The sequence below is a fragment of the Caretta caretta genome, chromosome 2, assembly GCF_965140235.1.
Source record: "Caretta caretta isolate rCarCar2 chromosome 2, rCarCar1.hap1, whole genome shotgun sequence".
NCBI classification, from domain to species: domain Eukaryota; kingdom Metazoa; phylum Chordata; order Testudines; family Cheloniidae; genus Caretta; species Caretta caretta.
Window position 1 is genome coordinate 41,934,518 of NC_134207.1, and position 26,449 is coordinate 41,960,966.

At 41.2% G+C, this 26,449-nt stretch overlaps 1 protein-coding gene across 7 annotated transcripts in view; it reads right to left on the reverse strand.

Moving 5' to 3' along the window:
* The window catches only part of CPQ (carboxypeptidase Q), a 293,319-nt gene that overhangs the window by 180,111 nt on the left and 86,759 nt on the right, over positions 1-26,449 (reverse strand). For all 7 annotated transcript variants that reach the window (XR_012666912.1, XM_048841284.2, XM_075125038.1 and 4 more), the window contains one exon: positions 10,363-10,570. Coding sequence is in view for 6 of the 7 variants with exons in the window: in XM_048841284.2 (XP_048697241.1) it covers positions 10,363-10,570 (208 nt within the window). In the remaining variant the exon portion in view is untranslated. The remainder of the gene's footprint in view (positions 1-10,362; positions 10,571-26,449) is intronic.

Here is a 26,449-nt window from a genome sequence, read left to right on the forward strand (position 1 = left end):
CCCCGCCCCTTACCATGCCGGAGCCAGCCATACCGCTGTGCTACCCGACAGGGGCAGCGGGCCAGAGCGGTGGCGTAGTTGCAGGGAAGGGGGGCAGCGGGGGAGGGGCCGGGGGCTAGTCTCCCCAGCCTGGAGCTCAAGGGCCGGGCAGGAAGGTCCTGTGGGCTGGATGTGGCCCGCGAGCTGTAGTTTGCCCACCTCTGCAGTAGAGGATCAGCATAGCAAAATTCTACTCTTCCACATACCCCAGCTTACTCCCGAGTAGTTTGTGCCAGTAGAAAATTCTCTTCAGCAAGGGGGAATTCTTCACTGACCATTTCCAGCCAGAATTCAGACACTTTGTACCATCTGACCATTACAAAATGGCCACAACCCATTGTTTGTTACACCAATATCTATAATACTGTTTGGAAAACACATGAAACAATATAAATGTTTTAATTATTATTGTCCCTTTACAGCATTAGCCACACTGAAACAAGTCAGTTAGCGTGTAGAACTGTTTCTTACAATGATGTAGATATGATGTTTCCAATATAAACTATTTAGGGACTCAGAAGCCATTCACAACTGCAGGGCAAACTTTGCACTAGTACTTACCCAGACGCATTCTTTTAAATGGTTTCAATTAGCTCTTGAATTTCAAATTGACAGTTTTGGTTTTAGATGTTTTTGCGAAGCTCTAGACCATGAAATTTATCGTACTTTTAAAGTCTGAAATTAACTAGGCCCCTTTGGCAGTTTGGAAAAAAATGTTTTTCAAGCAGCCAAGTTTACAAAATTAACTTCGGTACATCAACTGCTTGGTGTTTTTATTGTGACAACCCAACCTTCCTTTGAAATGAACTGTAGGCATTACTGTCATCACAAACCATCTTTTCCCCATAAGATCCATCATATTAAAAACACAAGAACATAAGAATGGCCATAGTGAGTCAGAACAATGGTCTATGTAGCGCAGTATCTTATCTTCTGACAGCAACCACCACCAGACACTTCAGAGAGAATGAACAGAACAGGGCAATTTATGGAGTGATCTATCCCGTCCTCTTGTTTCAGATTCTCCCTGTCAGACGTTTAGAGACACCCTGAGGGGTTTCATCCCTGATCATGTTGGCTGATAGCCATTGATGGACCAATCCTCATGAACTTAACTAATTCTTTTTTGAACCCATTTATACTTGTGGCCTTCACATCATCTCCCGGCAACAGGTTACACAGGTTGACTATGCATTGTATGAAGAAGTACTTACTTGTGGTTGTTTTAATCCTACTTGCCTATTAATTTATTGGGTGACCCTTGGTTCTTGTGTTATGAGAAGGTGTAAATAACACTTCCTGATTTACTTTCTCTACACCAGTCATAATTTTATAGATCTCTATCATATCCTCCCTTAGTTGTCTCCTTTCTAAACTCAAAGCCCAAATACACTGTATCAACTGGATCATAATTCTGTTCTTTACTATAATTTCAACCAAATTTGCCTGGTATTGAAGTTAGAGTTTTTTTGGCCTATAATTGCCAAGATTGCCCCTGGAGCCTTTTTTAAAAATTGGCATTACATTAGCTACCCTCCAGTCATCTGGCACAGCGGCTGATTTAAGCGACAGGTTACATATCACAGTTAATAGTTCTGCAATTTCATATTTGAGTTCCTTCAGAACTCTTGGGTGAATATCATCTGGTCCTAGTGACCTATTACTGTTTAATTTATCAATTTGTTCCAAAACCTCCTCTAATGACACCTCAATCTCAGACAGTTTCTCAGATTTGTCACCTAAGACAACCTCAGTGTGGAAATCTCCCTTACATCCTCTGCAGTGAAGACCTATACAAAGAATTTATTTAGCTTCTCTGCAACGGCCTTATCTTCCCTGAGTGCTCCGTTAGCACCTCAATCATCCAGTGGCCACACTGAGTGCTTGGCAGCCTTCCGGCTTCCAATGTATTAAAAAGAAAAATCTGCTGTTAGTTTGTGTGTCTTTTGCAAGTTGCTCTTCAATTTTTTTTTTTTTGCCTGCCTAGTTATATTTTTACACTGACTTGTCAGAGTTTATGTTCCTTTATATCTTCCTCAGTATGATTCGACTTTCAATTTTTAAAATGTCTTTTTGTGTTTGTGATGGATTGTTCTCCCCACACTTGCCCTGAAAGGGTTAAGGCAGGCCAGAGGGACCAATTGCCTAGTAGGTGGCACACTGGGGGGAATTAACACTATGAGAGAAGCCTTAATTAGAAGAAGCTCATCTGTACAGGAACAGGCAGGGCCTGTATAAGCCAGGAAGCTGGCAACAGAAGGGGGCTGCTGGGAAAGGCTGCAGTCACCCCGGGGAAGATGGAGGAATATTTGGAGACTGCAGGGACATGTAGCCAGTCAATATGTGGATAGATGAAATTTCTGTTTTTGTACTCTTTCTAATCAACCTGAACATTTCACAGTCACTGTCACCATCCTGATCAGGTGGTCGATAGTATATTCCGACTGCTATATTCTTATTATTCAAACATGGAATTTCTATCCATAGAGATTCTATGGTACAATTTGCTTCTTTTAAGATTTTTAGTATATTTGACCCTATGCTTTCTTCACAGATAGTGCCACTCCCCTACCAGCACAACCTACTCTCTCTGTCATTCATATATATTTTGTATCCTGATATTACTGTGTCCCATTGATTATCATTGTTCCACCAAGCTTCTGTGATGCCTATTATATCAATATCCTCATTTAATACTAGGCACTCAAGTTTACCCACCATAGTATTTAGACTTTTTGCATTTGTATAGAAGAGCTTATATCATTTGCCAATATTTAGTTGTCTGCCTTCATATTAATCCTGGTGACATGCCCAAGTCCCACAGAAATGAAAAAATAGGGGTACCATTCATTTCATTGGGAATTAACATGAACATAAATCTTAAAGTAAAAATTTAAAAAAACCCTGATTATATTAGCTCATTTAGTTACATTTTCATCTCTACTTCCTCTTGCTATTAGGCTGTTCCTTCTATGAAGTGATGAATTGGCACTTTCAAAAAGCCACACCTCCTTGTGATGACTGAAATTAACTGCCAAAGTCTTGTTAGAGGGAGGTAGGGGCAAAGTCTCAGTATACTGCTACAGGAAAGAGGCCCAAATGGCAGTGCTTAGAAACAGTGCTTACAAACATTTTGAATATGGTAACTGAATGAGAGGAGTGAGAAAGCCACAGTGCAAAAATTTAACAATGGAATCCACAGCTTCATGGCAACAGACTTGTAAAATGTCCTTACTCACATTTTTATCATATGCATGATTTGGTCTGATCAAATGGATTACTGGAAGCCACATCAAAGGGCTAATGGATAAACATTTTGTGAACATATTTAGAATTGATGACAGCCCATAAAACAATACCCTGAAGAGGAGGGTTATATACCTTCAGTGAACTACCCTGTTTTCAAAGGTTCCAGTCTTTACATGCATGCATTTATGTATGTGTATCAGATCCAAAACATGGACATTTTTCATGTTCTGTTATTCCCTGGAGTTTTTCCCAGTATTGCAAATTGCAGGAGAAGATTGTTTTTTTTAAGTAGGGAGAAGAGGAAGAATGCGTAAGTATATAAAATGCTATTTCCCTTGTGGAACAGACTCTGTTATATCAATCATTTATTGGGAAGGAACTTCATGTTCCAGTATCTTAGCATCACTGTAATTCAGGCCATTCCTAGGATTTGTCACTTAGAAAGTTCTGTCCAATCTAAAATTTGGCTAAGTGGAATAAAGTATTTATTAATACATTTTGTGCTTGTAATACTCAAAGTAGAGCCACACTTATTCTGTAAAAACAAAGGCGCAAAAAGGAGGGAGAAGCAGTCCTGCAACTGTTATGCATGGTCCTAAATAAGCGAATGATACCCTTCTGTTATGTTGTACAGTATTTATACTAGATCACAGAATTAGGAGCCATTTGAAATGTATATTCTCTGCACCGTACTCAGACAAGCATTTTTCTCCACTTATTAACTGGAAAATCAAGTAGAGTATGCACAAGTTATCAAAGGATGAGTATGTGGGAAAGTTATGAGTACTCTGCTTTGAAAACTTTTCAGTAGATTGACTATTTTGCATCTTCATGGTTAGGGAATTAATAACAGGCCTGTAAGTTTCCTGGATCACTTTTTTCCCCCTCTTAAAAATAGGAATTATATTAGCAATTCTCCAGTCATAGATTACGACCCCCAAGTTTACAGATTCATTAAAAATCTTTGCTACTGGACTTGCAATTTCATGTGCCAGTTCCTTTAATATTCTTAGATGGAGATTATCCGGTGCCCCTGATTTAGTCCCTGTAGTGAGGCGGTGTGGCTTCCCACCGCCCTGGAGAGGGACAAGCCCATCTGGGTGCCGGAGTGGGTGGAGCCAGGGAGCTCTGCGCTCGCCCCTCAGAGGGTCAGGCGGCGACCCGGAAGTATAAAAGCTTGTCCTCAGAATTCAGTGGGGGCCCAGCTGCCGGAGAGGCCAGACGCCTCCACCCTGGCCCACGGTGCATGCCAGGAGTTGCCGGACCTGCCCTGCAGTCGCTACCCGGAGGAGTTGCTGGGCCTGTCGCTTGCCAGCTGCCCTGAGGAACCCATGGTTCTGGACACCCCGGAGGACACCGCCTGGACCCAGGTACCCGAAGAGGGGGGATTAGGAAGTAGCCCAGGGACAGCCGACCCTAGTCTGGCTGTAACACTGCCAGAGCTCATGTCAGTGTCTGACACAGCAGTGGGTCTTCTGCCGCTGCTAGGGCCCCGGGCTGGGATGCATTGGAGTGGGAGGGCCTGCGTCCCCCCTGCCATCCAACTCGTCGGTGGCAGTCTCCCCCTCTCCCAGGTCCTTTAGAGGCCTGGGCCTGCTAACATTGAACTATTTGCTCAGCCCCTGTCTAAGGGCCGGAGCTACTGATTTTCTTGCCCCACCCTGACCCAGGGCTTGAGCCTATTTCTATATACTGTTTGCTACTGTTCAGCCCCTGCTGGAGGGCCTGAGCACCTGACTTATTGTTGCCCCGCCCTGACATAGGGCCCGGGTTTACGGTGCTTGTTTCAGTTGCCGCAAGGGCCGCCGAGGGAGACTCCCGCAGCCAGACTAATTTCCCCAAACATTATCTGTGTGTAGTGAGCCGGTGTGGCTCCCTGCCGCCCCGGAGAGAGTCGAGCCCCGGCTAGCCGCATTTGAGTCCCATTAAGCTCTTTGAGTTTGACTTCCATCTCAGATGCGGTCATTTCTACCGCCACACCCTCGTTTCTGTTAGCCACCCTGCTGTTACCCCTAAAATCTTCACTAGCCTCATTAAAAAACTGAGGCAAAGCATTTGTTTAGGTGTTGGGCCATGCCTAGATAATCTTTAATCTCCACCCCATCCTCAGTGCTTAGCAGTCCCATTCGTCTTTCCTTGTTTTCTTTTTATTTATATGGCTATAGAACCTCTTACTATTGGCTTTCATTCCCTTTGCAAGGTCCAACTCTGCATGGCTTTTGGCAGTTCTCACTTTACCCCCTATGTTTTCTGACCTCGAAGAGTAACTTTCCTTGCTGATTCCCCCCATCTTCCATTCCTTGTAGGCTTTCTGCTTTCTCTTAATCACCTGTTTCACAAGCTTGTTCACCCATCTTGGTCTGCAAATCTTCCCTATGAATTTTTTTCCCCTTGCTTGGGATGCAGGCTTCAGATAGCTTCTGCAACTTTGACTTAAAATAATTCCAAGCCTCCTCCACATTCAGATCCTTGAGTTTTTTCAGTCCAGTCCACTTTCCTAACTAATTCCCTTAATTTTTAATGTTAGCTCTTTTGAAATCAAGGACCTTGCTGTAGATCTATTTTTGTTTATCCTTCCATTTAGTTTAAACTGAATTAACTCCTGATCACTCAAACCAAGGTGGTCTTCTACAACCAGCTCTTCTATGAGGTCCTCACTACTCACTAATACCGAATCTAAAATGGCTTCACCTCTTGTTGGTTCAGTGACTATTTGGTGAAGAAATCTGCCAGCTATCACACCCAGGAAAATCTGGGCCCTACCGTTATTAGTAGCACTTGTCCTCCAAGCTATATCTGATAAATTAGTCTCCCATAATCACACAATTCCCAGTAGTATTGTTTTAATTAAAAACATTAAAGAGGTCTCCTATCCACATCCAAACCAGATTCTGGTTGTCTGTCATACACCACAAATACTATGTCAGGGGAACCTCTAGTAGCTTTCTTCCCCAAAGTGATTTTGGCCCAAACAGACTCTGTCTTATCCATTCTCGCAGCTTCATGTAATAATAGTAGATAAAATTTTCAAACCAGTATGATTTAGGTTTGTGGTGGCCCTTTAAAAAAAGCTACAAATCTTTTGAGAAGATTTAATAAGCTATTACCTGTAACTTCATTATATAATGGCTCAGGAGCACTATTACAGGTAAGGTGGCATCATATCATTTCCTTAAAAGTGGATTTGTCTAAGTCCTCTAAAATCAACAGGCTTCATTGTATTTCTTTGACATTTGGAGTGTCTCAGGAGGGTTCAGTGTAGAGTTGATGTTCCAAATGTGGAGTCATTTGAGCCAGGGGTTCTGGAGATAAAAGCTGCCAACTCCCCTAGCAATTTTTTAAAAAGTTTCTAGTTTGGTCAGAGCTAGAGATCAAACTATAGTAGTGATGCAGATCAAAAAGCTCTCAGTCTATCAAGTTTTACCCAAGGTAGTACATGGCACCCACTAAATATTTGGGGGACCCAAACTCAGAATGGTATTTAAGAAAATGTACATATATTACAGTGTGTAAGAGCCAATATGGAAAAAAGGCCAAAGGGTTTCCATTCCTGCTATTTTTTGCATTTTAAACTCAATTTTTATAAGTGCTCTAAAACAGTGGTTCTCAAAGCCGGTCCGCCACTTGTTCAGCACTTCCCTTGGCCTGCGCTGCTTCCTGCAGCCCCCTTTGGCCTGGAGCAGCGAACCGCGGCCACTGGGAGCCACGATCGGCCAAACCTGCGGACACGGCAGGTAAACAAACCAGTCCAGCACATCAAGGGCTTTCCCTGAACAAGCGGCGAACCAGCTTTGAGAACCACTGCTCTAAAATCCAAACAGTTACTCAGATTGCCTTGAAAATTGGGGTGCCTCATAGGGGTTTCTGGGTAGGGCTAGTGATTCAAATTTGAAGTCATTTGACCAAGGGATTCCTAAGTTATTGTGCCCCTCCAAAAAAACCAACCCTGTTTTCTTCTGTTGTCTTGTACTGTTAAACTGAGAGGTACTAATGACTGGATGAATCACAAACATCTTGATGGCTGTGAACTCACCCTTCAATTAACGTATCTAAGGATAAATTAATCACAATCCCCCATGTAAGACAAGAGTTTTGAACAGAGTGGCTAGAGGTGGCTGCACTTTGTGAATAATGGGTGGCAATTTCATTCTGGGGGAATGTAATCAAAGTGTTTGGGAGAAAAATTAGACATGTAAATGCTTCTTGAGAGGGGAGAATGTTAGGAGTTTAAGTGAAGGAGATATGGCACTCTTCAGCTCTGCCAGTGCACCCCAACCCCACTGTACCCCAACCTTCCTGCACACCAACCACCTGAAGCCCATCCTTCCTGCACCTCCAGGTCTGCCAGTGCACCTAGCCACCCTGCAGAAGCCCATCCTTCCTGCACCTCAAGGTCTGCCAGTGCACCCCAACCCCACTGCATCCCAACCTTCCTGCATGCCAACCTCCTGAAGCCCACCCTTCCTGCTCTTCTAGGTCTGCCAATGCACCCTAACCATCCTGCAGCAGCCCACCCTTCCTGCTCCTCTAGGTCTGCCAACGCACCCTAACCATCCTGCAGACCCACCCTAATTACATTTTCCTTTTTTTGTCCTTTTAATAGATGGAATCCTGTAGGTGAGAATGAATGGGTTGTAAGAGGAGGAAAAGAGCTTGTACTTTTCAGCAGTTGTGGGGTTGGCGAAGTAAAGGTACACGTGTTAATGGGCATATAGGGGCATTGCTGAGTTAAGATTGCTTGGGCAACCTTAACATCACATCTCCTGGTGTTCATAAATTTCAGTTTTGCTCAACTCAGTGTTCTGCAAAGGGGTATCATATTGCCAAGCAACCTTAACTTTATGTTAACATTTTTTCCCATTGCATTGTATTAAACTCTAGTCCATACCACAGCTACTGTTACCAAAATCTCTAATGTACAAACACTGATACACATTACAATGCACAACATCAGACTGGCTTTGCATCATGCAGTGATCTTCACAGACAAATACATACCTTAAATTTTCTACCTTAGGTGCCCAACTAGTTGCACATTTGCTAATGGTGGTGTTTTGAACGTCCCTGTTTACTGTTCAAAACATATGGCTTTAGAAGCTTTTATAATACTTATGTCACCCACTGTTGATTTCTCACTCAGGTTCAGAAGGCTAAATTTGCTATTGTTTTAATGCAAAACTTTAATTGAGACTTTGGCTCATAAAAACAGCACCTTTCTATTCCATTGAGTTTTTAATGCATTCCAAGATTCTTTTGCATGAAGTGCATCCTAAGAGTTTAATTCTACATTGCATTTGATTGCATGAATAGTTAGATGATTCCAGTTTTTACCAGAGTAACAATGTATCATTTGTATGGCAAAACATGCATTAACTTCCTGTGAAAAACAAGTACTGAAAACCCTCAATGTTCACTTGTTTTATTTTCTGTTTCTTGGGTTACATTTTAAAGGTGTATATGCCACCACTCCCATTAACATCAGCGGGGATCTTGTGGCTAAATCTCCACCAAAATCTTTGCTGCTCAGTTCAAGAAATTTCTCTTGTTGGGCTACTGAAAGAGACAAGTGAAGATAGCCACAGAGAATATACATGGGCCTTCTACTTTAAATCTTTTAGGTTAAAATTTTTTGATATTATAACGCTTGCAGTGAAATACTATAATTTTTATGTACATCAAGTATGATTCAGGAAGGATAAATACAATAGCTACTCAGAAGTGTTGCTAAAAAGTCACGTGACATAAATTAGGATACAGCTAACAATCTTAAGAGTTAAGACTTTGTTCAATAAGGTTGCATTTCATGTGGCTAAATTCATAACTGATGGCATATTAACCACTCAACCACAATGGTCATTGCAGAGTTTTCAGAAGCTTCACCATTTGGCAGGAAAAAGGGTTACACTAACTTCTCTCCAGGGTTCCTAGCTGTCATAATTCAAAGCCGTAGCTGAAACTATAACACTATTAAAGGACAAAACAGTATTAAAGCAAATAAAAATATGAAACAAGTATGATTTTTTAAAGGACTATGATAAAGATATAGTACTCCTATATTTAATTAAAATTAGAAAACTGAAGTTTAAAAAAGGATTCTGGCTTCGTAGCTTGATTTTAGCAGGGATTTCTAGTGCGGCCATAGTTAAAGGTTGCATCAGCATTTCCATTATAAATGTACAACCAAAAAGAGTATCCCATGATGTAACTTGGCATTAAAAGGCCCCATCTCAGGCACAAGTTTTCTACCACTACAAATTTGGTTTGGCTGATTTTAAGCTATAAAAACTGGAAATTAAAAAATAGAGAAAGTGGAAAAAAAATCTTGAGATAGTAGCTTTCAATTTCAAACCAGCAACATTTAAACTGAACTTGCAGCTAATTAGTTAGGTTCACCAGAACATTACTCTAGTTTTACACTGGAGTAACTCCACTGAAATACAGTGGTGATGAGAACCAATGAGATCATTAAAGGGCTAATTGTTTTTTATGTTAAAAACTAAGTTAATTCAATAGCTGATATTTATCTTTGCTTGGCTTTACAGCCTCTCTTCAAAGTATTTTGTACTTACAGAAGGACTTCATTTATTCACACTGACTAGAAGACCTAATGCAGATTACCAGATCAGTAAATGATCAAGGCAGTTCAAGGGCACTACATGGCCAAATATAGTTTGTTTGTTTTATTTTGACACCAACTAACTTGTCATTTAAAATACTGAAACTTATTTTACTAGCATTAGGATTTAACCTCTGTTAACATAGTTCTGTTTTGTTTTGTTTTTTTGTGAAAGGCAAATATCCACATAAGGAATGCACCCCTTTCATAAAGATGAACTTGTGACATAGCTGAAAATAAAGAGGATCAGTTCAAGTTCCATATTTTACCTGAGCTCTCTCACCTTAGAGCCCAGTAGTCCTTATGCAGGTGTACCACACTCTCCCTTACACCAAGGCTGAATTTGGCCTGCTGTTTTGAAAGCAAATAAAGCCAAGATGTACAGAGAGCAGTAGGCCGGCAAATGAAAGTTATTAGTTTTCAAATATGAGTCACTCTTTTTCCAGATTCACACTAACCTGTTCTGGGTACTTGCTCCCAACTATTTCTGCCACGGTGTTAAACGAAACAATATCGGTATAGGTCTTGGCTCCCATCTTCAGGGTCACAACAATCCTGGTGCCTCGGGATGACATCCGTGCCATCATTTCGGCATCTTCCACTGAAATGCAAGCTGTAGGAATCTTTGGCACATCAGATTGGTACCGCTGCCACCCAGTGTGAGGGCTACAACAACAAAAAAGACTGCGTTAGTTATCTAATTTTGCAGTTAATTTTAACTAGTCTAGGATTATTAACAGAGCACACTTTGTGTAATTAATTATTAGCAAATAAAACTATATTCACTGGCAGTTAAGGTTGCAGCAGGTTGAAATAAGAAGTTGAGGGAAAAGATTGATGTATTCCTTTCCACCTTCATATTGCCTACAACACTACTGATGACGCATGCCAACCCTCCTTAAGACTTTCACTTCCCCTCCAATAGATATCCAAAAGCTCTACATACTCCAACTCGATCAAACTTGTACTCTAACACAAAACTTTAACGGTAACCTCGTATACTTTTATAACCATTGTATCAATAGATCAGCACATCTGACTGTCTCACATTTGTTCGCTTGGGAAGTTATTCTGTCTTAACTAGTGTGGCCGAATTCAATTTAAATGACAAATGTTGGCTAACATTGATTTCAGCTGACACACTGAAATTGATGAAAAAAATCCATCTGTAAAGGTCAGGTGAGCACAGCTTTCTCAGAGCACCTTGTGCCTGCAGGGATCAGGTGTCACTGGCCCTGTGGCAGGGCAGGGAGTCCTCTGCAGGAGTGAGTGAATAGGGCTGTGACAGTAGCGCTGCAGAGGGCTCCTTGCACAACCACAGGGCCAGCAACTTCTGAACCCTGCAAGCACAAGGAAGGCTGTGGTCCTGGTGGGACAGAGCAGAGACCCCCAGCCAGGATTACAAGGAGGAGGAGCCCTAGACTGTGGGGGAGGCCATTCTACTGCAGAAGGGATCCCTATCCAGGCAGGAACTGTTCAGCAGCCGGGTGGCCTGCCCCACAGCTGAAGGCTTGTTCTTCTTTCAGCCTGGCTGGGGGTCTCTGCTGTGCCAGGTCAGGACCACAGACTCCCCACACCTTGTGTTCCAGTGTCTGGGGCCCCTCAGTCATGCAGGGAGCCCCTTGCAGGCCCACGGTCAATGCTGGGAACCCTTGGCCGCCACACTATCAGTACTGCCCTAACCCCAACCCTACCCCTTCTTAATTTCCCACAGTTGTAAAAGTAAAAAGTTTAACATTTAAAAAAATAATAAAATTTGATATTAATCATCAAAATTGCAAAGAAATAAAAAAAAAGTATTCTGCCAAGGCTAGACTTAACATTGCCAAGGTCACTGTGACCCAGGGACCCTTGATGCCAACCGGAAGAGGGCACATAGGGTTTTACAGGGATCCCCTGGGTCAGATATATGCATAATAGTTCACTGGAGGGTGTTGTGTGAGGTCACTACCAAGAGCCAGTAGCCCACTAGTTGTCAATCGTTCAGAAATGGATGTACGGATAATACTTATGGAGTTATGTACCTATACTAAAATTTGTGTGTTCCTAAAGTCTTGGAGTTAATGCAGGGCACCAGGTGATCTACCTTGGAAATGTTCCTTTCAGACAGGAGGTAGCAGACACCTATCTCCTGGTCTGGTCATTTGTGTATGGTATGTCTCACGATGCAGGTCTACTTGCATATTGAGCCAGAGAAGAAGAGGTTAAGAAATCTACAAGATGAAATCAACAACAAGCGGTGTCCTGTTTGTGAATAAAGACAAAGGATGGAACTTGTACATCTTGTGGAGGGAGCAAAGGAACATTCTGGGTCCTTCACCTAGGAGGCAAGCTGACAACGTGTCTCATGAAAGCAGGATCTCAATCAACCTGGCTGTAACACGCTGCAAGGATTTTGGTGAGCGTTACTCTACAAGATATGAGAGTATCTACCCAGTCTAGAATGAGTTATGATTTTCTTTTATCTGTAACCATTTGTTTCCAATACTTGCTATTACTTGGATCTCTCTATTTTACTTGCTATTACTTGGATCTCTGTACTTTCTTATGTAAACTTGTTTCACAGATCTAATTGCTGTGTGTTAAGTGGCCTGGGTATCTGAGGTAGAACTGGTAAGCTGGGGTGCACGGTTTCTTTGTAAGTAGTGAATCTGTGAATACTGTAAGTGTCCAGTGCACCAGGGGCTGAACACTCCAGGGGGATGCTCGGAGGTCTCAGGAGTTTGAATGTGCCTATTGCTAACCTGTAAGGTCGAGTACAGAGTACTCTAACCTGTAAGGTAGAGTACAGACACTGCACACCCAGATAACAGGGATATAAATAGCAGTGTAGAGAGTGAGGCACTGCTTAGGCGAGTACAGACACACCAGAACACAGCTCTCTATGTGCCCAAGCAGTGCCTCCCACATCTACAGTCAGCAATGTAGTGTCCGCTGCTGGAGCCTTTCCATTACACAGTGAAAGGCTCCAGATGTAGGCAAAGGCTCCGCAGCTCCCCACTGCTGGAGCCTTCCCCTGCCACAGTGAAAGACTCTGGCAGCATGGAGCATTCTACATGCCACCTCAAACGTAGACAAGGCTGTAGAGAGACAGTGAGGCCAGTGGGGGGCCTAGAGGGGACTGCTTGTATTGCTCGTGGAGCGTGGGAGCTGACCTCTGGCAGGCATAAACAAAGCTTCATCACATTAAGGGCAGGTAATAGCAAGGTGCCTGATAATCCCGAGTATCCATAGGAAGCACAAGTCACTGCTAAAGCTTTGCGTTTGAGTGGGTTCTTGGAGGATCGCTACTTGCTGACTACTATACCAGGAAGAAAAGTGGAAAGTATTCAGGACCACAAAAATAAGTGTTTCGTTTTCCAATCTTACAGAAAAGTGACAGACACTGAAATTTAAATTCACTATCTTATGTATTTATTTATGTCAACATCAGCGTGGAAAACAAGAACGTCTTTGAAGAGCAGTCATATGAGTGACTTCAGGGGAAATTAACACACTGAGACCATGAATAAATATGATGTCCGTCTCAGAAAACTTCAGAATCCAATCACAATCTGGAGTCCTGGGAAAATGAGTGTTTTAATAGACTCTAGGGAACTAAATAGCACATCCATGTCTCTCCTGAGCAGGAGAGAAGAAACTTCGCAAGTTTCAGCTCTGAGTTTCTACTCATTCTTTTATCAAAGAGAGCACTGAGGGGACATAGTTCCCATTATAAGACCTTGTTTCCAGTTGCTTATAAACTTGGCCATACTAACTATTTGGGATGAAATTTTCCATGCCGAGTGTGTGCCTTAGGGAGTGGTGGGTTGTTTTGGTTTTTGTGGAAAATTTCAGCCAAAATGGTTCACCATTTTCAACAAGACTAGTGAAAAGTACATAATTTTATCCCTGTTACGTTCTGGTGACTTTTTCTGTGAAGAACTCTAGTACCCCCACAAGTTGGAGCAGGGTCATAACCTTGGCAGCCAGATGGCCTATGTGTTACAGATCCCCATCCCTGAGAAAATGCACCCAAATTTGGCCAAATTATAAACTTTTTAAAAAATCACATGCTCAACAGAGTCCTATTACAACTTTACAGCTAAATTCCCCCCAAAATTCCATCGGCCGTGGACATGCTCCTGCCTGGGGCTGAGGCAGGACTTTCCCTTTAACTGCAGCTCTGGTCTGCTGGGGCCACCTCCAGGCACCCGATTTGACAGCAGAAAGACACTCTCTCTCCTGTGCTCTCAGTGCAAGCCCTGGTGGTACCAAGGCAGCATGGAGGAAGAAAGTACCTGATTCAAATGCAAAGGAGAGAAGAGCTGGAGGGAGGAACCGATTACAACAAGGAGCTTAGCAGTTATTGGGAGAAAGGAAAACCGGGATAGGCAGGGCAAGGAGATGGGTAAGGACACAAATGGAAGGGGGAAGAGACTGAGATGAGAAGGTTGGAGAGACTTGGTCTGGCTGGGCAAAGACATTGGAACTAGGAACCAGGGGGCCAGGAGAAGGGGAGACAGATGCGAAAAGGAACCAGAGTGCAGGAGAAAAACTAGGATTATTGGACAAGAAGATTGGGGCTGGGATGAGAAGTCTGAGAAGTAGAGACTGGGCATGGCTAGGGAAGGAAAGTGGGAATGGAACAAAGAGCCACATGTAGGGAAGACACATAACAAGGACAGGGTATGAATGGAACCAAAGATTCCTGAGTCTCACCATTCCTCTGCTGTCAGCAAATATCTCTGAAACTCAGTGGCAAAGTGTCATCCTCTTGGGGGGATGAGCTATACAATCTACTATTGCTATCAATTATTGCATTAGCTCACATGACAGAGGTGGTACGGTGGATGTAAAGGTTCCAAGTCTGCTGATGGTCCAAATGGATGTCAATATGATGCCACAGTTGGAATTTGTGTTTTCAGTTTGCTTTTTTTAAAACCCTAGGAAATTATACACAAAGTTAAAAGAACATTAAGGCTGCAGAGTCAGGCACTCAAACTTTTGCTTATTGTCCATGACCTGTCCATGACTTTTACTAAAAGTACCCATGACTAAATCATAGCCTTAATTATATATCACTGTATATGTTCAAGGTGCAGCTCCCATTGATTTCGGTTGCAGCTGTGAGTGCTCAGCAGTTCTGCAAATCAGAACCTAGGGTCGCATGTTAGGCACTCAGAAAATGAGGAACATACCATTAGTGACTGCCTGTAAAAAGCATTGTCTAACATTGTCATTGCCCAACATCACAAAGGAACTCTGTAGCAGAGGAATCCAGTTACCCAGGGCAGCATTCTACTGCTTCCAACAGGAGCTCATCCTTTCTGTGTCTGCAACCCGCTGCCTCATTCACTATACACCATCCAAATTCTGCAACAAATGAAGCAGAGGTCCTACAGACAACAACCCCCTTCAATACCCCACTCTGATTCATTCCCAGAGCACTATCCATCCTGTGCACTGAATGAGGAAGGGGACCTGTATGGGGAGAAAATAGTATGATCATGTAACGAAAGACTGTATCATAACGAATATGCACAAGGGGGCTGAATTAAGGTTGCACAGGCAATCTTAATTCTGCTATTCCTTAATTTTTGAGTGATAACTACGTAATCTTAATAATGTTCTTTTAATGTAGTGTTTTTGCATGTGTAATATAAAATGGTCTGGGAAAGATATCATTTTATTACATGGACTTCACTGAACACCTTCAAGTTAGACCTCCACATAAGTAGCAAAGCCTGGCTCTGGTCTTGGCAGAATGCTTGTCTCCTTCATTTTTCGTAAGCATCATATTAACAACATTATTGCAAATGGTAGCATGAACTCAACTCATTTATAAAGCAAAAGTAGTTCAACAAAAGATGTCAAATTAGACAAAAAAAATTACAAATTCTCACACAATACACCCTAAATATTGTATACAATGTAAGCAATAAAACTCTTTCACTTAGCTATCTGCTGACCAAATAATGCAAACACAAAAAACAAATTCTGGACTCATGTAACAAGGAATAGTTTCACTGAAGTGCCTGTTTACATCAGCGTTAAATTTGCTCAAAGTTTTCAAAAACCAGAATGAGACATCTTATCTTGTCTCATGCCATTGCTGATTTTTTAATAAACAAAACAGAACCAGGCAATAGAGTCATTATGGACCAAAACTGTACATCAGTAACTAGCGCTTTCAGCACTTTATATTTCAGATGTATTTGGGAATTCCCAAATTTCAAAGAAGCCATTTGAAGCAATGTGCAAAATACAATATGGATGCTTAGTGGTCCCTGTTTATAACTATTTGTCTCACAATTATACAATGCTGACTGGAATGACAAACATTAACATTGCAGTGAGACCCTGCCATGACTATTAGGCAGGACTCTGAAAAGGCTGAAAACTCTGAAGCTAACTCTTGTTTCTATGAACTTCCTAACTAGTAAGGTATGGTTGGAAGGACAGATTTTATTGCTGCTTTCAGACCAGATCATGGGCATACATACTGACCATTTACTGAGTAGTGTATTTTTTTTTTATGTTAAAAATGCCTCACTCTTGGAAATGTTAGTACTGTGTTTAGCAATTAAGCATAAAATTTGTAAGAGTTGAGTATGTTTACATTAAACTAATCTCACACTTTCACACATTTAGCAAGAATTCAGAAGAGAAATGCTACTTTCTCAAATTCTTCCAGACTGGATAAAAACACTAGAAAATACTATTGAGGAAAAAAATTCCAATGGCTAGGGAATTAACTTGATGACTTGGACAGATCTTTTCAATGTTTTTCATATAAGTCTATAAAAAAGCCTCTTGCAATCTAGACAACACTAATGAAACACACTACACTGATAACACTCTGCCTTTAGAACAAACATTTAAGGAACACCATCAATTTTAGAACGAACTAAAATAGTTTTAGTATTAGAAGTGTTGAGGCCCCCTTCTCCAACCAAATTTCTTTACCTTTCTAATCACATTTTCCTATTTCTTTTAAAATGTTTTTATGCCACAATGGGGATAAGAGACCTGCACAAATACGAGGGGAGACTGACTGTCTTTAGTGACTAAACACAAATTGTTGTAAAATGCACAATTATTGGTCCTCAGGATTTTTTGAGCTACAACAGTCTTCATTGTTACTTGTAACTATAGTGAGTACATCATTTTCAGACAGAACTGGGATTTGTAAGTTGATGGTGTCCTTTTCAATCAGTTTAGTAGCTTTCTCCTAAAGGGCTCAAAATACTATTCAAAAACTGTGGTCCTGATTCAGCAGAGTACGTTTCAATACTTTGCTGAATCAGACCCTACCATCCCAGTTCCGCAGCCCTATTCGGTCAAAACTCTGTATTCAGTTGAAAAGATTAAACTAAGTTAATAGCATTTTGCCTAAGTAATAACAGCAGTGTTGTGCCTATAGGCAAAGAGAGATACTTCACCCACCACTAAATTTCAGCCATCTGAGTGTGAGGCAGCACGATGTACAACAAGGAAGTAAGAACGTATTTTGGCCAAAGGTGCTTAGGTAAATCCCTGATCTTACAAGAAATTCCACAGGGTCTCATAGGTCCATGTAGAGCTAATGTGATTTCAATTTAAGTTCTCATCTGAAAAGATATACACAGTTACATTACAGGGGACCAGTGGTGCAAGCAGAATTCATTTCTTACCGGTACGCTGCACCAGCTAAAGTGGGGGCACGTGACCTCCCCACATGACTCCTCCTCACCCCACCCATAGCCTGGGGCCCCACACTCTCTTCCTCCCCTCCCATGATCCATCCCACGTTACCTGGGGAGGGCTCTGTCCTTCTTCCACTGTGCCAGAGACTTCTGAATAGCAGGGCTCTCCAGCACCGCAGCAGCAAAAGGAGCAGTCCCGCCCCGAGCCCTGTCCTCCTGCAGGGCTGCTATACAGACCCCAGACAAGACTCAGGAGACACAGCTGCTTGGAGGGGCTGTAGGCGGTACAGCTCCTCCTGTGTCTTTCCAGGACGGAGTACCGGCTATAAATATCTTACTGGTACGGCGTACTGGACTGTACCGCCCTTCTTGCATCACTGCATGGGGCTCAGTACTCTGGAATTATAGAAAGTTGGCAGAATCCAGATTGATGGCCAAAGAAGTCTATGTTTAATGTACTATACCATCCTCTCTGGGTAGGATATATTCATTTTGACTCATTAGCCCAGACCTTGCATAATTATTTCTGTTTTGTCCATTAGCATTCTGTAATGTCACAAAAATAATACATTTTAAAAGTATGAGCAGACACAAAAAACACATTTTCAAATTATAACAATTTTCAGCCACACTGCTAGAAATTATGTTTAATATTCTGTGGCATGTTTGGGGCTTTACTCAAGACGCTGATGATGAGAGTTTCCAAAAAATAACCGAGACAAAAGATAAGTCACAACTCCCCTTATATCTATTCACATTCTGAGAAAGCACGCAGTGCAACGAGTGATACAAAATCAAGAACAATTTCCAAACCCTCACATTTTAATGAATCCATTCACCTGGGTTTCCTGGCAGCATTGTTTCTTAGCACCAATAGGCATAAAAGCATACACTGCACTGTCATAATTCAGTTTTATCAGCACCTGTATTGATTTTTCTTCTACTGTGATTTCCCAAATGTTCAACTAAAAACTAAAAGCATATTTGTTTCTCCAATATAAATAGTGATTACATTTCCTTCAGATGCTCCATCCTAGAAGTTATTCTGTAAGCGTGACTAAAGTTTCTAGATGACAAATTAAGATGTATACATCCTCGAGCCTCATGGGTAGTCTAACATTTTCAGGTAAAGTTAAAGCTACATCCACAAGCTATTTTCTTCACTGTTAAAAAAATATTAGATGGTACTATTAGCTTTTTCAACTAACTTCTGTGTTGCTAAGAATTTTTTTTTTTTTAAAGCAGCAGAGTACACATAACAAGCTTAATTTGCTGTTGGCAGACAAGAAATCCCCTGGCAAGCAACTAGTTGGTATCAGACTCTGCTACTGTCTCAAAAAGTGCAAGTTATGGACTCGAAGCATCATCAACCTGAAAATGAGGCAATGCCCCAGTGCTGTATACTCCCAATCCTAGATCAAACATATTGTTAGACTGGAAAGTGTTAATGGCAACCATCAAGCAAATCTTTGATTAATAATCAATCACGGAGCTGGTTAAAGTCGATGGGTGTGCAAAGCATGCTTCATTCAGGTTAAATGGAAGGAGCAATTAAGCCCCTTTTATATAATGGTAGCTGAAAAAGCACAAGCCATCACCCAAGGCTCTGGGCTACCTGGCAAGATGTGTGCAGAGATGCATACATAAAACTAGAAGGGGACACTGATCATCTAGTCTTGTCTCCTGCATAACACAGGCCATTGGACTTCCGTGTATTAATTCCTGTTTGAACTAAAGCATATCCTCTAGAAAAACTTGATGTAAAAATGGTCAGTGATAGAGAATCCACCACAATCCTTGGTATATTGGTATATTGTGGTAAGAGCAAGAACCAACACAAGAAGGGTTTCCCTGGGACTGGCTGCAAATGCAGGGGTTATGGGATGGTTTAGCAAGCTGTGCATGTGAGGCAGAAAGCTGACAAAGTCAGGGAACAGGAGAGAAGTGAGTTGTGAGAATGGTCCTGAGAAGGAAAAGAGAGACTGAGCTTCCTGGAGCACAGAACTCACTGGAGAGGCAAGTTTGGAAGCTGGGAGCAAGAAAATGGTGTGCTGTTTGTTTCTGTTGTGTTCAGGGAAATGAGACTCTGGGTATGTTCTTTGTAAACAAACAAGATTGCACCACAGAAAATACCTGACTATCATCAATTTCTTCTCAAAATGGAAACAACATAGCAAGGCTATGAATATTGGCTAACTGCTGGAACCAAAGAGGTAACAGTATTAAACAAAACCAGACTAACACCAATTCTTGAAACTTCCTACTTGTAGGTGGGCAACACTCACCTTCAACTGATCCACTACCATATATCTTATCTTAGTTTATTATCCATCAGCAAGTCCAGTCAATGTGACAGTGCTCTCACCCAATGGAAAAATAGGAATTATTTTTGTAAGCGTCTATGGTACATTAACTCCTGCAGCACTTAGATACCACTATGATAGGTGCTTTATTGATAGATTACTGTAAGTCCTAAGATGTTAGATCTATCCAGTTAATTTCTTTTTTGTAGTTAGAATTAGTAAATGAAGGTAAGTGCATCTAGCAAGATTTGTCCTTTACAAACCCAATAAAAGTAATATAAAGTCATGCTTTTCACTCAGTATATGCATGAGAATCCTGAACAGTTGACAAGAATGAGCTAAGAAAAAACAAAAAATGAAAGAATTTTTAAACAAATCCAAACACATACCAATTATGAGATGCTTGAGGGTTAAGCAAACTAGCAGCGGAAATTCAGGAGGCTCTGACAATAATTTTCACTACATGAGTGTAAGGAAATGTAACTAGAAAAAGACAGACATGGCACATATCAAAAGGATGGTAGAAAGGAAAAAAACCCAAAAAGAACAAAACAAAAAAGAAAAAGAAACTGCCACTCAATTAGTCTGCTGTCCATTCCAGGTAAAATAGACCAATATGGAGTCACTAAAGGATGAGGAAAAACAGATGTGCTGCTGCAGTGCTCCTTGCAGAAGTCAGTTCTGACAATTTGTATTGGAGTTTTTGACCTTCCACAGCCCTGTTACTTGATTACTAATCCTTATCTCCAAGAGCAACCTAAAATGCCCAAGAAACAAGCTTCACAGAAACCGCTGTTTTAACTTCAATCAGATGCTGCCAAAGAAAATGCCTCTCAAGTCAAGGCCTTATAATACCATACCCTAGGTGGAAGGGTAGATGTGTCTTTATAAAAACTCCACTAAGATTGTAGAAGGAAACAAACTGACGACTGGAATGAACACTGGAATGTTTACAAGAATTTATTTTGGCCATTATACACACAACTATGTGAAAAACATTCAGATTGCAAAGTCAAGCACTCAGAAGTTAGGAAATGCCAGAATTAAGGTTGCCTGTACCCCTTCAATTCGGCTCCTTTCTGTATATGCCTTGTAATACAGTCTAATTACATGATCACATACTATTTTTTTTCGCAGGAACTTACCCTCATTCAATATGGCAGTCCCACAGAAATTAGTGATAAAATAGCTGGCCTAGAACTTTACACAAAGGGGCATGACAATTATTATTATTAGTGAGTTAATTTAAAAAAAATCTTGAGAAGAATAAATGGTAAGTTAGTTGCCTATTCCCATAGCAAGTACATCAGTTCTCATTGATGGGATCATACCCTTTTAGTGCCTGCAGTTCTCCATTACAGATCCTGCATTTTGTGAGGGATGGAAGGTGCAGAAAACAAACACATAGTAATGATAACCCAGAAAAGACCTAACCTAATATTGGGCAGGCATAGGGTGCATCAGTCAAAATAACAGAATTTCAACAAATTAAGCAGCAAAATCTGAAGTGTGGAATGCAAGAGAAGCAAAGAAGACCAACTTCCTGCCTGCAGGTTCTCTTCAGACTGCTCCAACCCACAGGCAGCCAATCTCAGTTCCTCCTACAGGCAAGACTAACTATCCAATCTGGGATAACCTTGTAAAAGGGAGCCCGCTCACCGGCTATATGCATCCCATGGAGAATGGCCTATGTTCTCCCCTACCCCAGAAACATGTCCTGGCTAGAATGGCCTAAGTGTCATATTATGCAACAATAGAGATAGCCAATTGTTCACATAAAAGCATTTTTCACTGAGAAATGTCCTTTTTAAAAAAAAACTTCAAAGATGTTCACGAAAAAAATAGAAAAAAATAATTGATTTCTTTTTTAGAACATTTGACAGAGATTCTGAGAGAAAAATTTTGCTTGCTAGTTGTGTGTGTGTGTGTGTGTGTGTGTGTGTGTGTGTGTGTGTGTGTGTTCAGTAGTCACCATTTCTCATGTGGGCTACAGGGGCAGCTTTTTCATTTATTTGTTAATTTTTCTAATTTACTGAAATTGGAGGTTGTTTCTACATTGGGTTTTGTCAAGTTTGATTTGTCAGCTTAGTGACAAAATGGGATTTTTACAAAGCCAAAAATCTTCATAACTGAAAAATACAATTTTTTAAAAAAATTGCTGAAATTGTAACAGACAAATTCAAAAACTAACAAAAATACTTTTGTATATTTTTGACTGGTCTCAATCAGTAGATCTGCTCTGTCTATACATACTGAGTCTTCTCTGCTGACTTCAGAGCACAAAAATAAGCTTTTACTATTTTTTATTCCCATTAGCACTACAGAACAGCTATGGGATTCCTTTCTTACATGTGCAGAGTTGCTAATAAATTCTAGTTGAAGGCCCCAATTTTGCCTCCATTTATAAACTTGTGAAGATGTTAATATGTTTATAATTGCTTCCTGGTTCCAAAACATGTGACATTTCCCCACAATGCACTTTGATTGCAGCAGATTACTGGTTGCTAAAATAAATAATAAGACTCTTGTACTACCATGTGCGAAGGTAATGGTTCCTGTTATCAGAGACCGATTACTCACGTTGTACTGCATGTTACATAACCCTTTCAAGATTATTTTGAACTAACATTTAATTGATGCAGTATCTGTGAAAGTATTTGGAAAATCCTAACAAACAGTATGAGATACTCAGGGCTAGATCTCATAGACCTTAAGCAGGCAAAAGTTTCATTTCAGAAAGAGTAGGGTATCAGTTCCTCTACCACATGGATGCCATTATGATTAAGATTTAGGAAGCATACATGTATCCAACACTATATGTTCATTAAAATTAGGCTCTGCCAATCAAATCTAACAGCATTGACATAATTATTGATTTACTAGACAAAGGGAATGCGGTGAATACATATTTGTATTTCTCTAAAGCATTTTCTTTAGTGCCACATAAATCAAAGAAATTAAAACCAGATAGATTTTTTTTTAAAAGCTACAGCATAGATTAGATATGGTTTGACAAACAAGGAGCAGAGAGCAATTATCAATGGTAAAGCTGCCAAATGGGAACCATATCACATGGAGTCAGTACTGGAACTGTAAGGACTGTTGTACCAGGGAGGAAGAAAAATCTGCACAACCCATTTCAGTCTTCAATATAAAATAGAAGTTCACATCAGCCATACTTCAAATAATACTTTCTGCATCTTATGGTCATTCGGATGATCTTCCAGCAGTGACTCCTTAAGGGAGTCAGTTAAGTAATACACCTGTTTGGCCTCCTCAGGCTCCTATCATGAAGTACCCAGTCTTCTTCCTCCTGAGTTTATATCTCTGCCACCTTCTGGGAATGCAGCTTCCTGCTGAAAGTTACCCTCCCTGGGTATACCAGCGGTGGGATACTGAAGGGAATGCTGCTGACAGACTTAACTGTCCAGCAGCTGTGAGGCTTCTGTCTGTACTTTTTGTTTGTTTAACTCTCGGCTTTCCAAGGCCTAATGCAGGATCCTTGTTTATATCTTCAGTGACTCCACACAGGAGAACAGATTAAAAAACCTGTGCGAACAAATGTAAGTCATACACCTCGAAGAAAGATAAACAGATCCCAACTGCGTGACATCTTCAGTGTCTGGATGGCAGAGAGTTTGACAAAAACTAACAACCAATAGGGCTAACAACATAAGAAAACTAAACATAAGCTAGCTAGAAGGCTTAACTATTATAGCACAGGGTCCTCAGTATCATCTTCATTTAACAAAGTTCACTACTATGGATAGGGGGCAACCATTACAAAAGCTCCAGAGATGGACAAATGGAGAGAGAAAACACAGCTTCCATCACATAGGGACACATTCCTATGTTCCCACATTCAGATCTGCACTGGGGTTGTGGATAACACCAGCCAATGGGGGGAAGGGTACAAGTGGTTTGGTCAAGGTTTCCTATAGTAAAGCATATAGACACTAACAGAGGGATATTTGGCATCTGAGTCCCCCTGTTGTGTGGTACAGTAACTCCTCACTTAACGTCCTCCCACTTAACGTTGTTTCAAAGTTAGGTCGCTGCTCAATTAGGGAACATGCTCGTTTAAACTCGTGTAATGCTCCCCTATAACGTCGTTTGGCTGCCTCTCTGTCCACTGCATGTAAGGTTTTGTGGAAGAGCAGCGACTTTACAAGGGAGCATTGCACAAGTTCCTCTTCTCTGCCTCCTCCCCGTCCCTCCCAGCGCTGTCTTTCCACTCCTCCCCTTCCCTCCCAGAAAGTCCTAAGCACCACCAAACAGCTGTTTGGCGGTGGGGAAGCACTGGGAGGGAGGGGGAGGAGTGGGGAAGTGCCATGTCTCCATTCCTCCCCCTCCCTCCCAGAAAGTCCTAAGCGCCACCAAACAACAAGCGCTTAGGACTTTCTGGGGAAGGGAAGGAGCGGGGATGCGGCGTGCTTCGGAGAAGAGGTGGAGTGGGGGTGGGAAGACGTGGGCCTGCAGTGGAGTGGGGACGGGAAGAGGCGGGCCTGGAGCATCCCCCAGCAAAGTCAGTGCCTGTTCTTCTCTGGGTAAGCTTCCACTGCTGCTGCGAAGGTGCTTCCTAGCATCCTTGCCTGCAGCGGGCTGTGCCTATGTGGGGTAAGCCAGGGGCACTTCCCAACCACAGTACAGTACAGTACTGTACAGTATATAATGCCTTTTGTCTGCCCCCAAAAAATTTCCTTGGAACCTAACCCCCCACATTTACATTAAATCTTATGGGAAAACTGGATTCGTTTAACATCATTTCACTTAAAGTTGCATTTTTCAGGAACATAACTACAAGGTTAAGTGAGGAATTACTGTACAGAGTATTGAGGGGAGTGTCAGATAAGGTATCCCACCCTCTTGAAAGATAGGAGAATGGGCCGCTTTCAAAGAGCTGAAAGGGAAGCAGATTAGTTTGGTGCCACTGAAGAAACTGACAGGAAAGGGGGTTACACTTCACTGAGAGTCAGATCCCTCCAATCAGAACAATTCAAAAGGTAAATAGAGGGTAAATGAGAGAAAAAGGGCTATGGAGGTCTGGTTGGTGGGGGTTTCTCTCTGAGGTGGAAAATGAATGGGGTTTTTCCTCTCCCCTCCTCCATTCACACTGAACACGATTCAGAGCAGCATTCACTGTCAGTGTTCCCTTCATAAGCTCTGCAGTGCAGATGCATAAACCCATGTTATGCAGAAACACACTCAGGAACAGTTTTAGCTAACATGGTTGGTACTGGAATGTGGGCAGGCCCAGGAGAGATATAATTATAGTCGAGAAACAGGAGACTCAGGGGGAACATGAGTGCAGTCTAAAAATCCTTAAAAGTAACAATATAAATGAAGGAAAGGAATTCTTCAGTCTCACAAGATGGCAGGAGAAAGAACAATATCCTAACACTGAAGGAAAAGGTTTAGGCTAGATAACAGGAAAAGTCCTTAAGAATAAGAACTGTGCAGTAGAACAGGCTACCAAGCATCCAAGGCATCATCACTGCAGATATTTAACAAGGGGAAGTACAGCCATTAGTGGGAATAATAGAGCAAATGTACAAAATATACACAAGACTAGATAATTCAGTGATCTTGTATGCCCTACTATTTATGGGTTTAATCCTGATTCTACTGACATCCAGGGAAAAATATTCATTGACTTCAGTGAAAGCAAAGATCAGATCTTATAAACTCTATGTTTCAATGAGCAGCTAGGAGGAAGAACACGTGTTTGAAGTTACAGGTTGGAAACTGAAGATCTAGTTCCACTAATAAATGGCCCTTCATGCCTACATTAATATCTAATATCTCACCAAGCAGTAAACAAAATAAAAACAGCAACCGGAACCTCATCCACGTAGGCTGCTTTGTTCTGTGAAAAGACAATCCAATTACAAATATCTTTGTTTTGTAAATGCATCCCTCATTGATATATGCTTTCATTTCTATGTAATATTAAACTCATTTTTGTTCTATTTAGCAAGAAAAAAATCTCAGCAAAATTCTCTATATTAAGGTAAAGAATCTACAGTATAAGAGAATGACGTATTCTAATAAAAAAACGTATTATATGAGTGTGTGCCATTAATTGCCCCTCAAAGAGCAAACTTCAGTTGATCCACATTAAGAGCACTAACTCAATTATTAGGTAAGGTAGAGTGAAATAAATGCTTGAATTATCATCAATATTTGCTTAAGGTGATATAAGTATTTAGCACTGCATGTTACATTTGACAAGCTTGTTCTTCAATAAAGAGATAAGTTATTCCGTGGTAATAGGCAGGGAAACTTCTGCAGTATATCTCACTAAAGTATATATGTTACCTCTAGATAAAATGATTGAATCTAGAAACTGCTTTTTTCTCTTCTATTGTCACTTTTCAAAGTCCAAACCTTGAAATCTACTGTAAATAAAAAAAGTTCCTTTTAGACACAAAACTTTTGTTTAAAGCCTATTATAGTATTACATTAACTTTCTTTATAATACTAGCATATCCTGAGCAGTGAGGAAGGATGGCAGGCAGAACAAAGTGAAAAAAAATATTCCGTCACCAGTCTGAACGAGCACCACATTCTCCCTT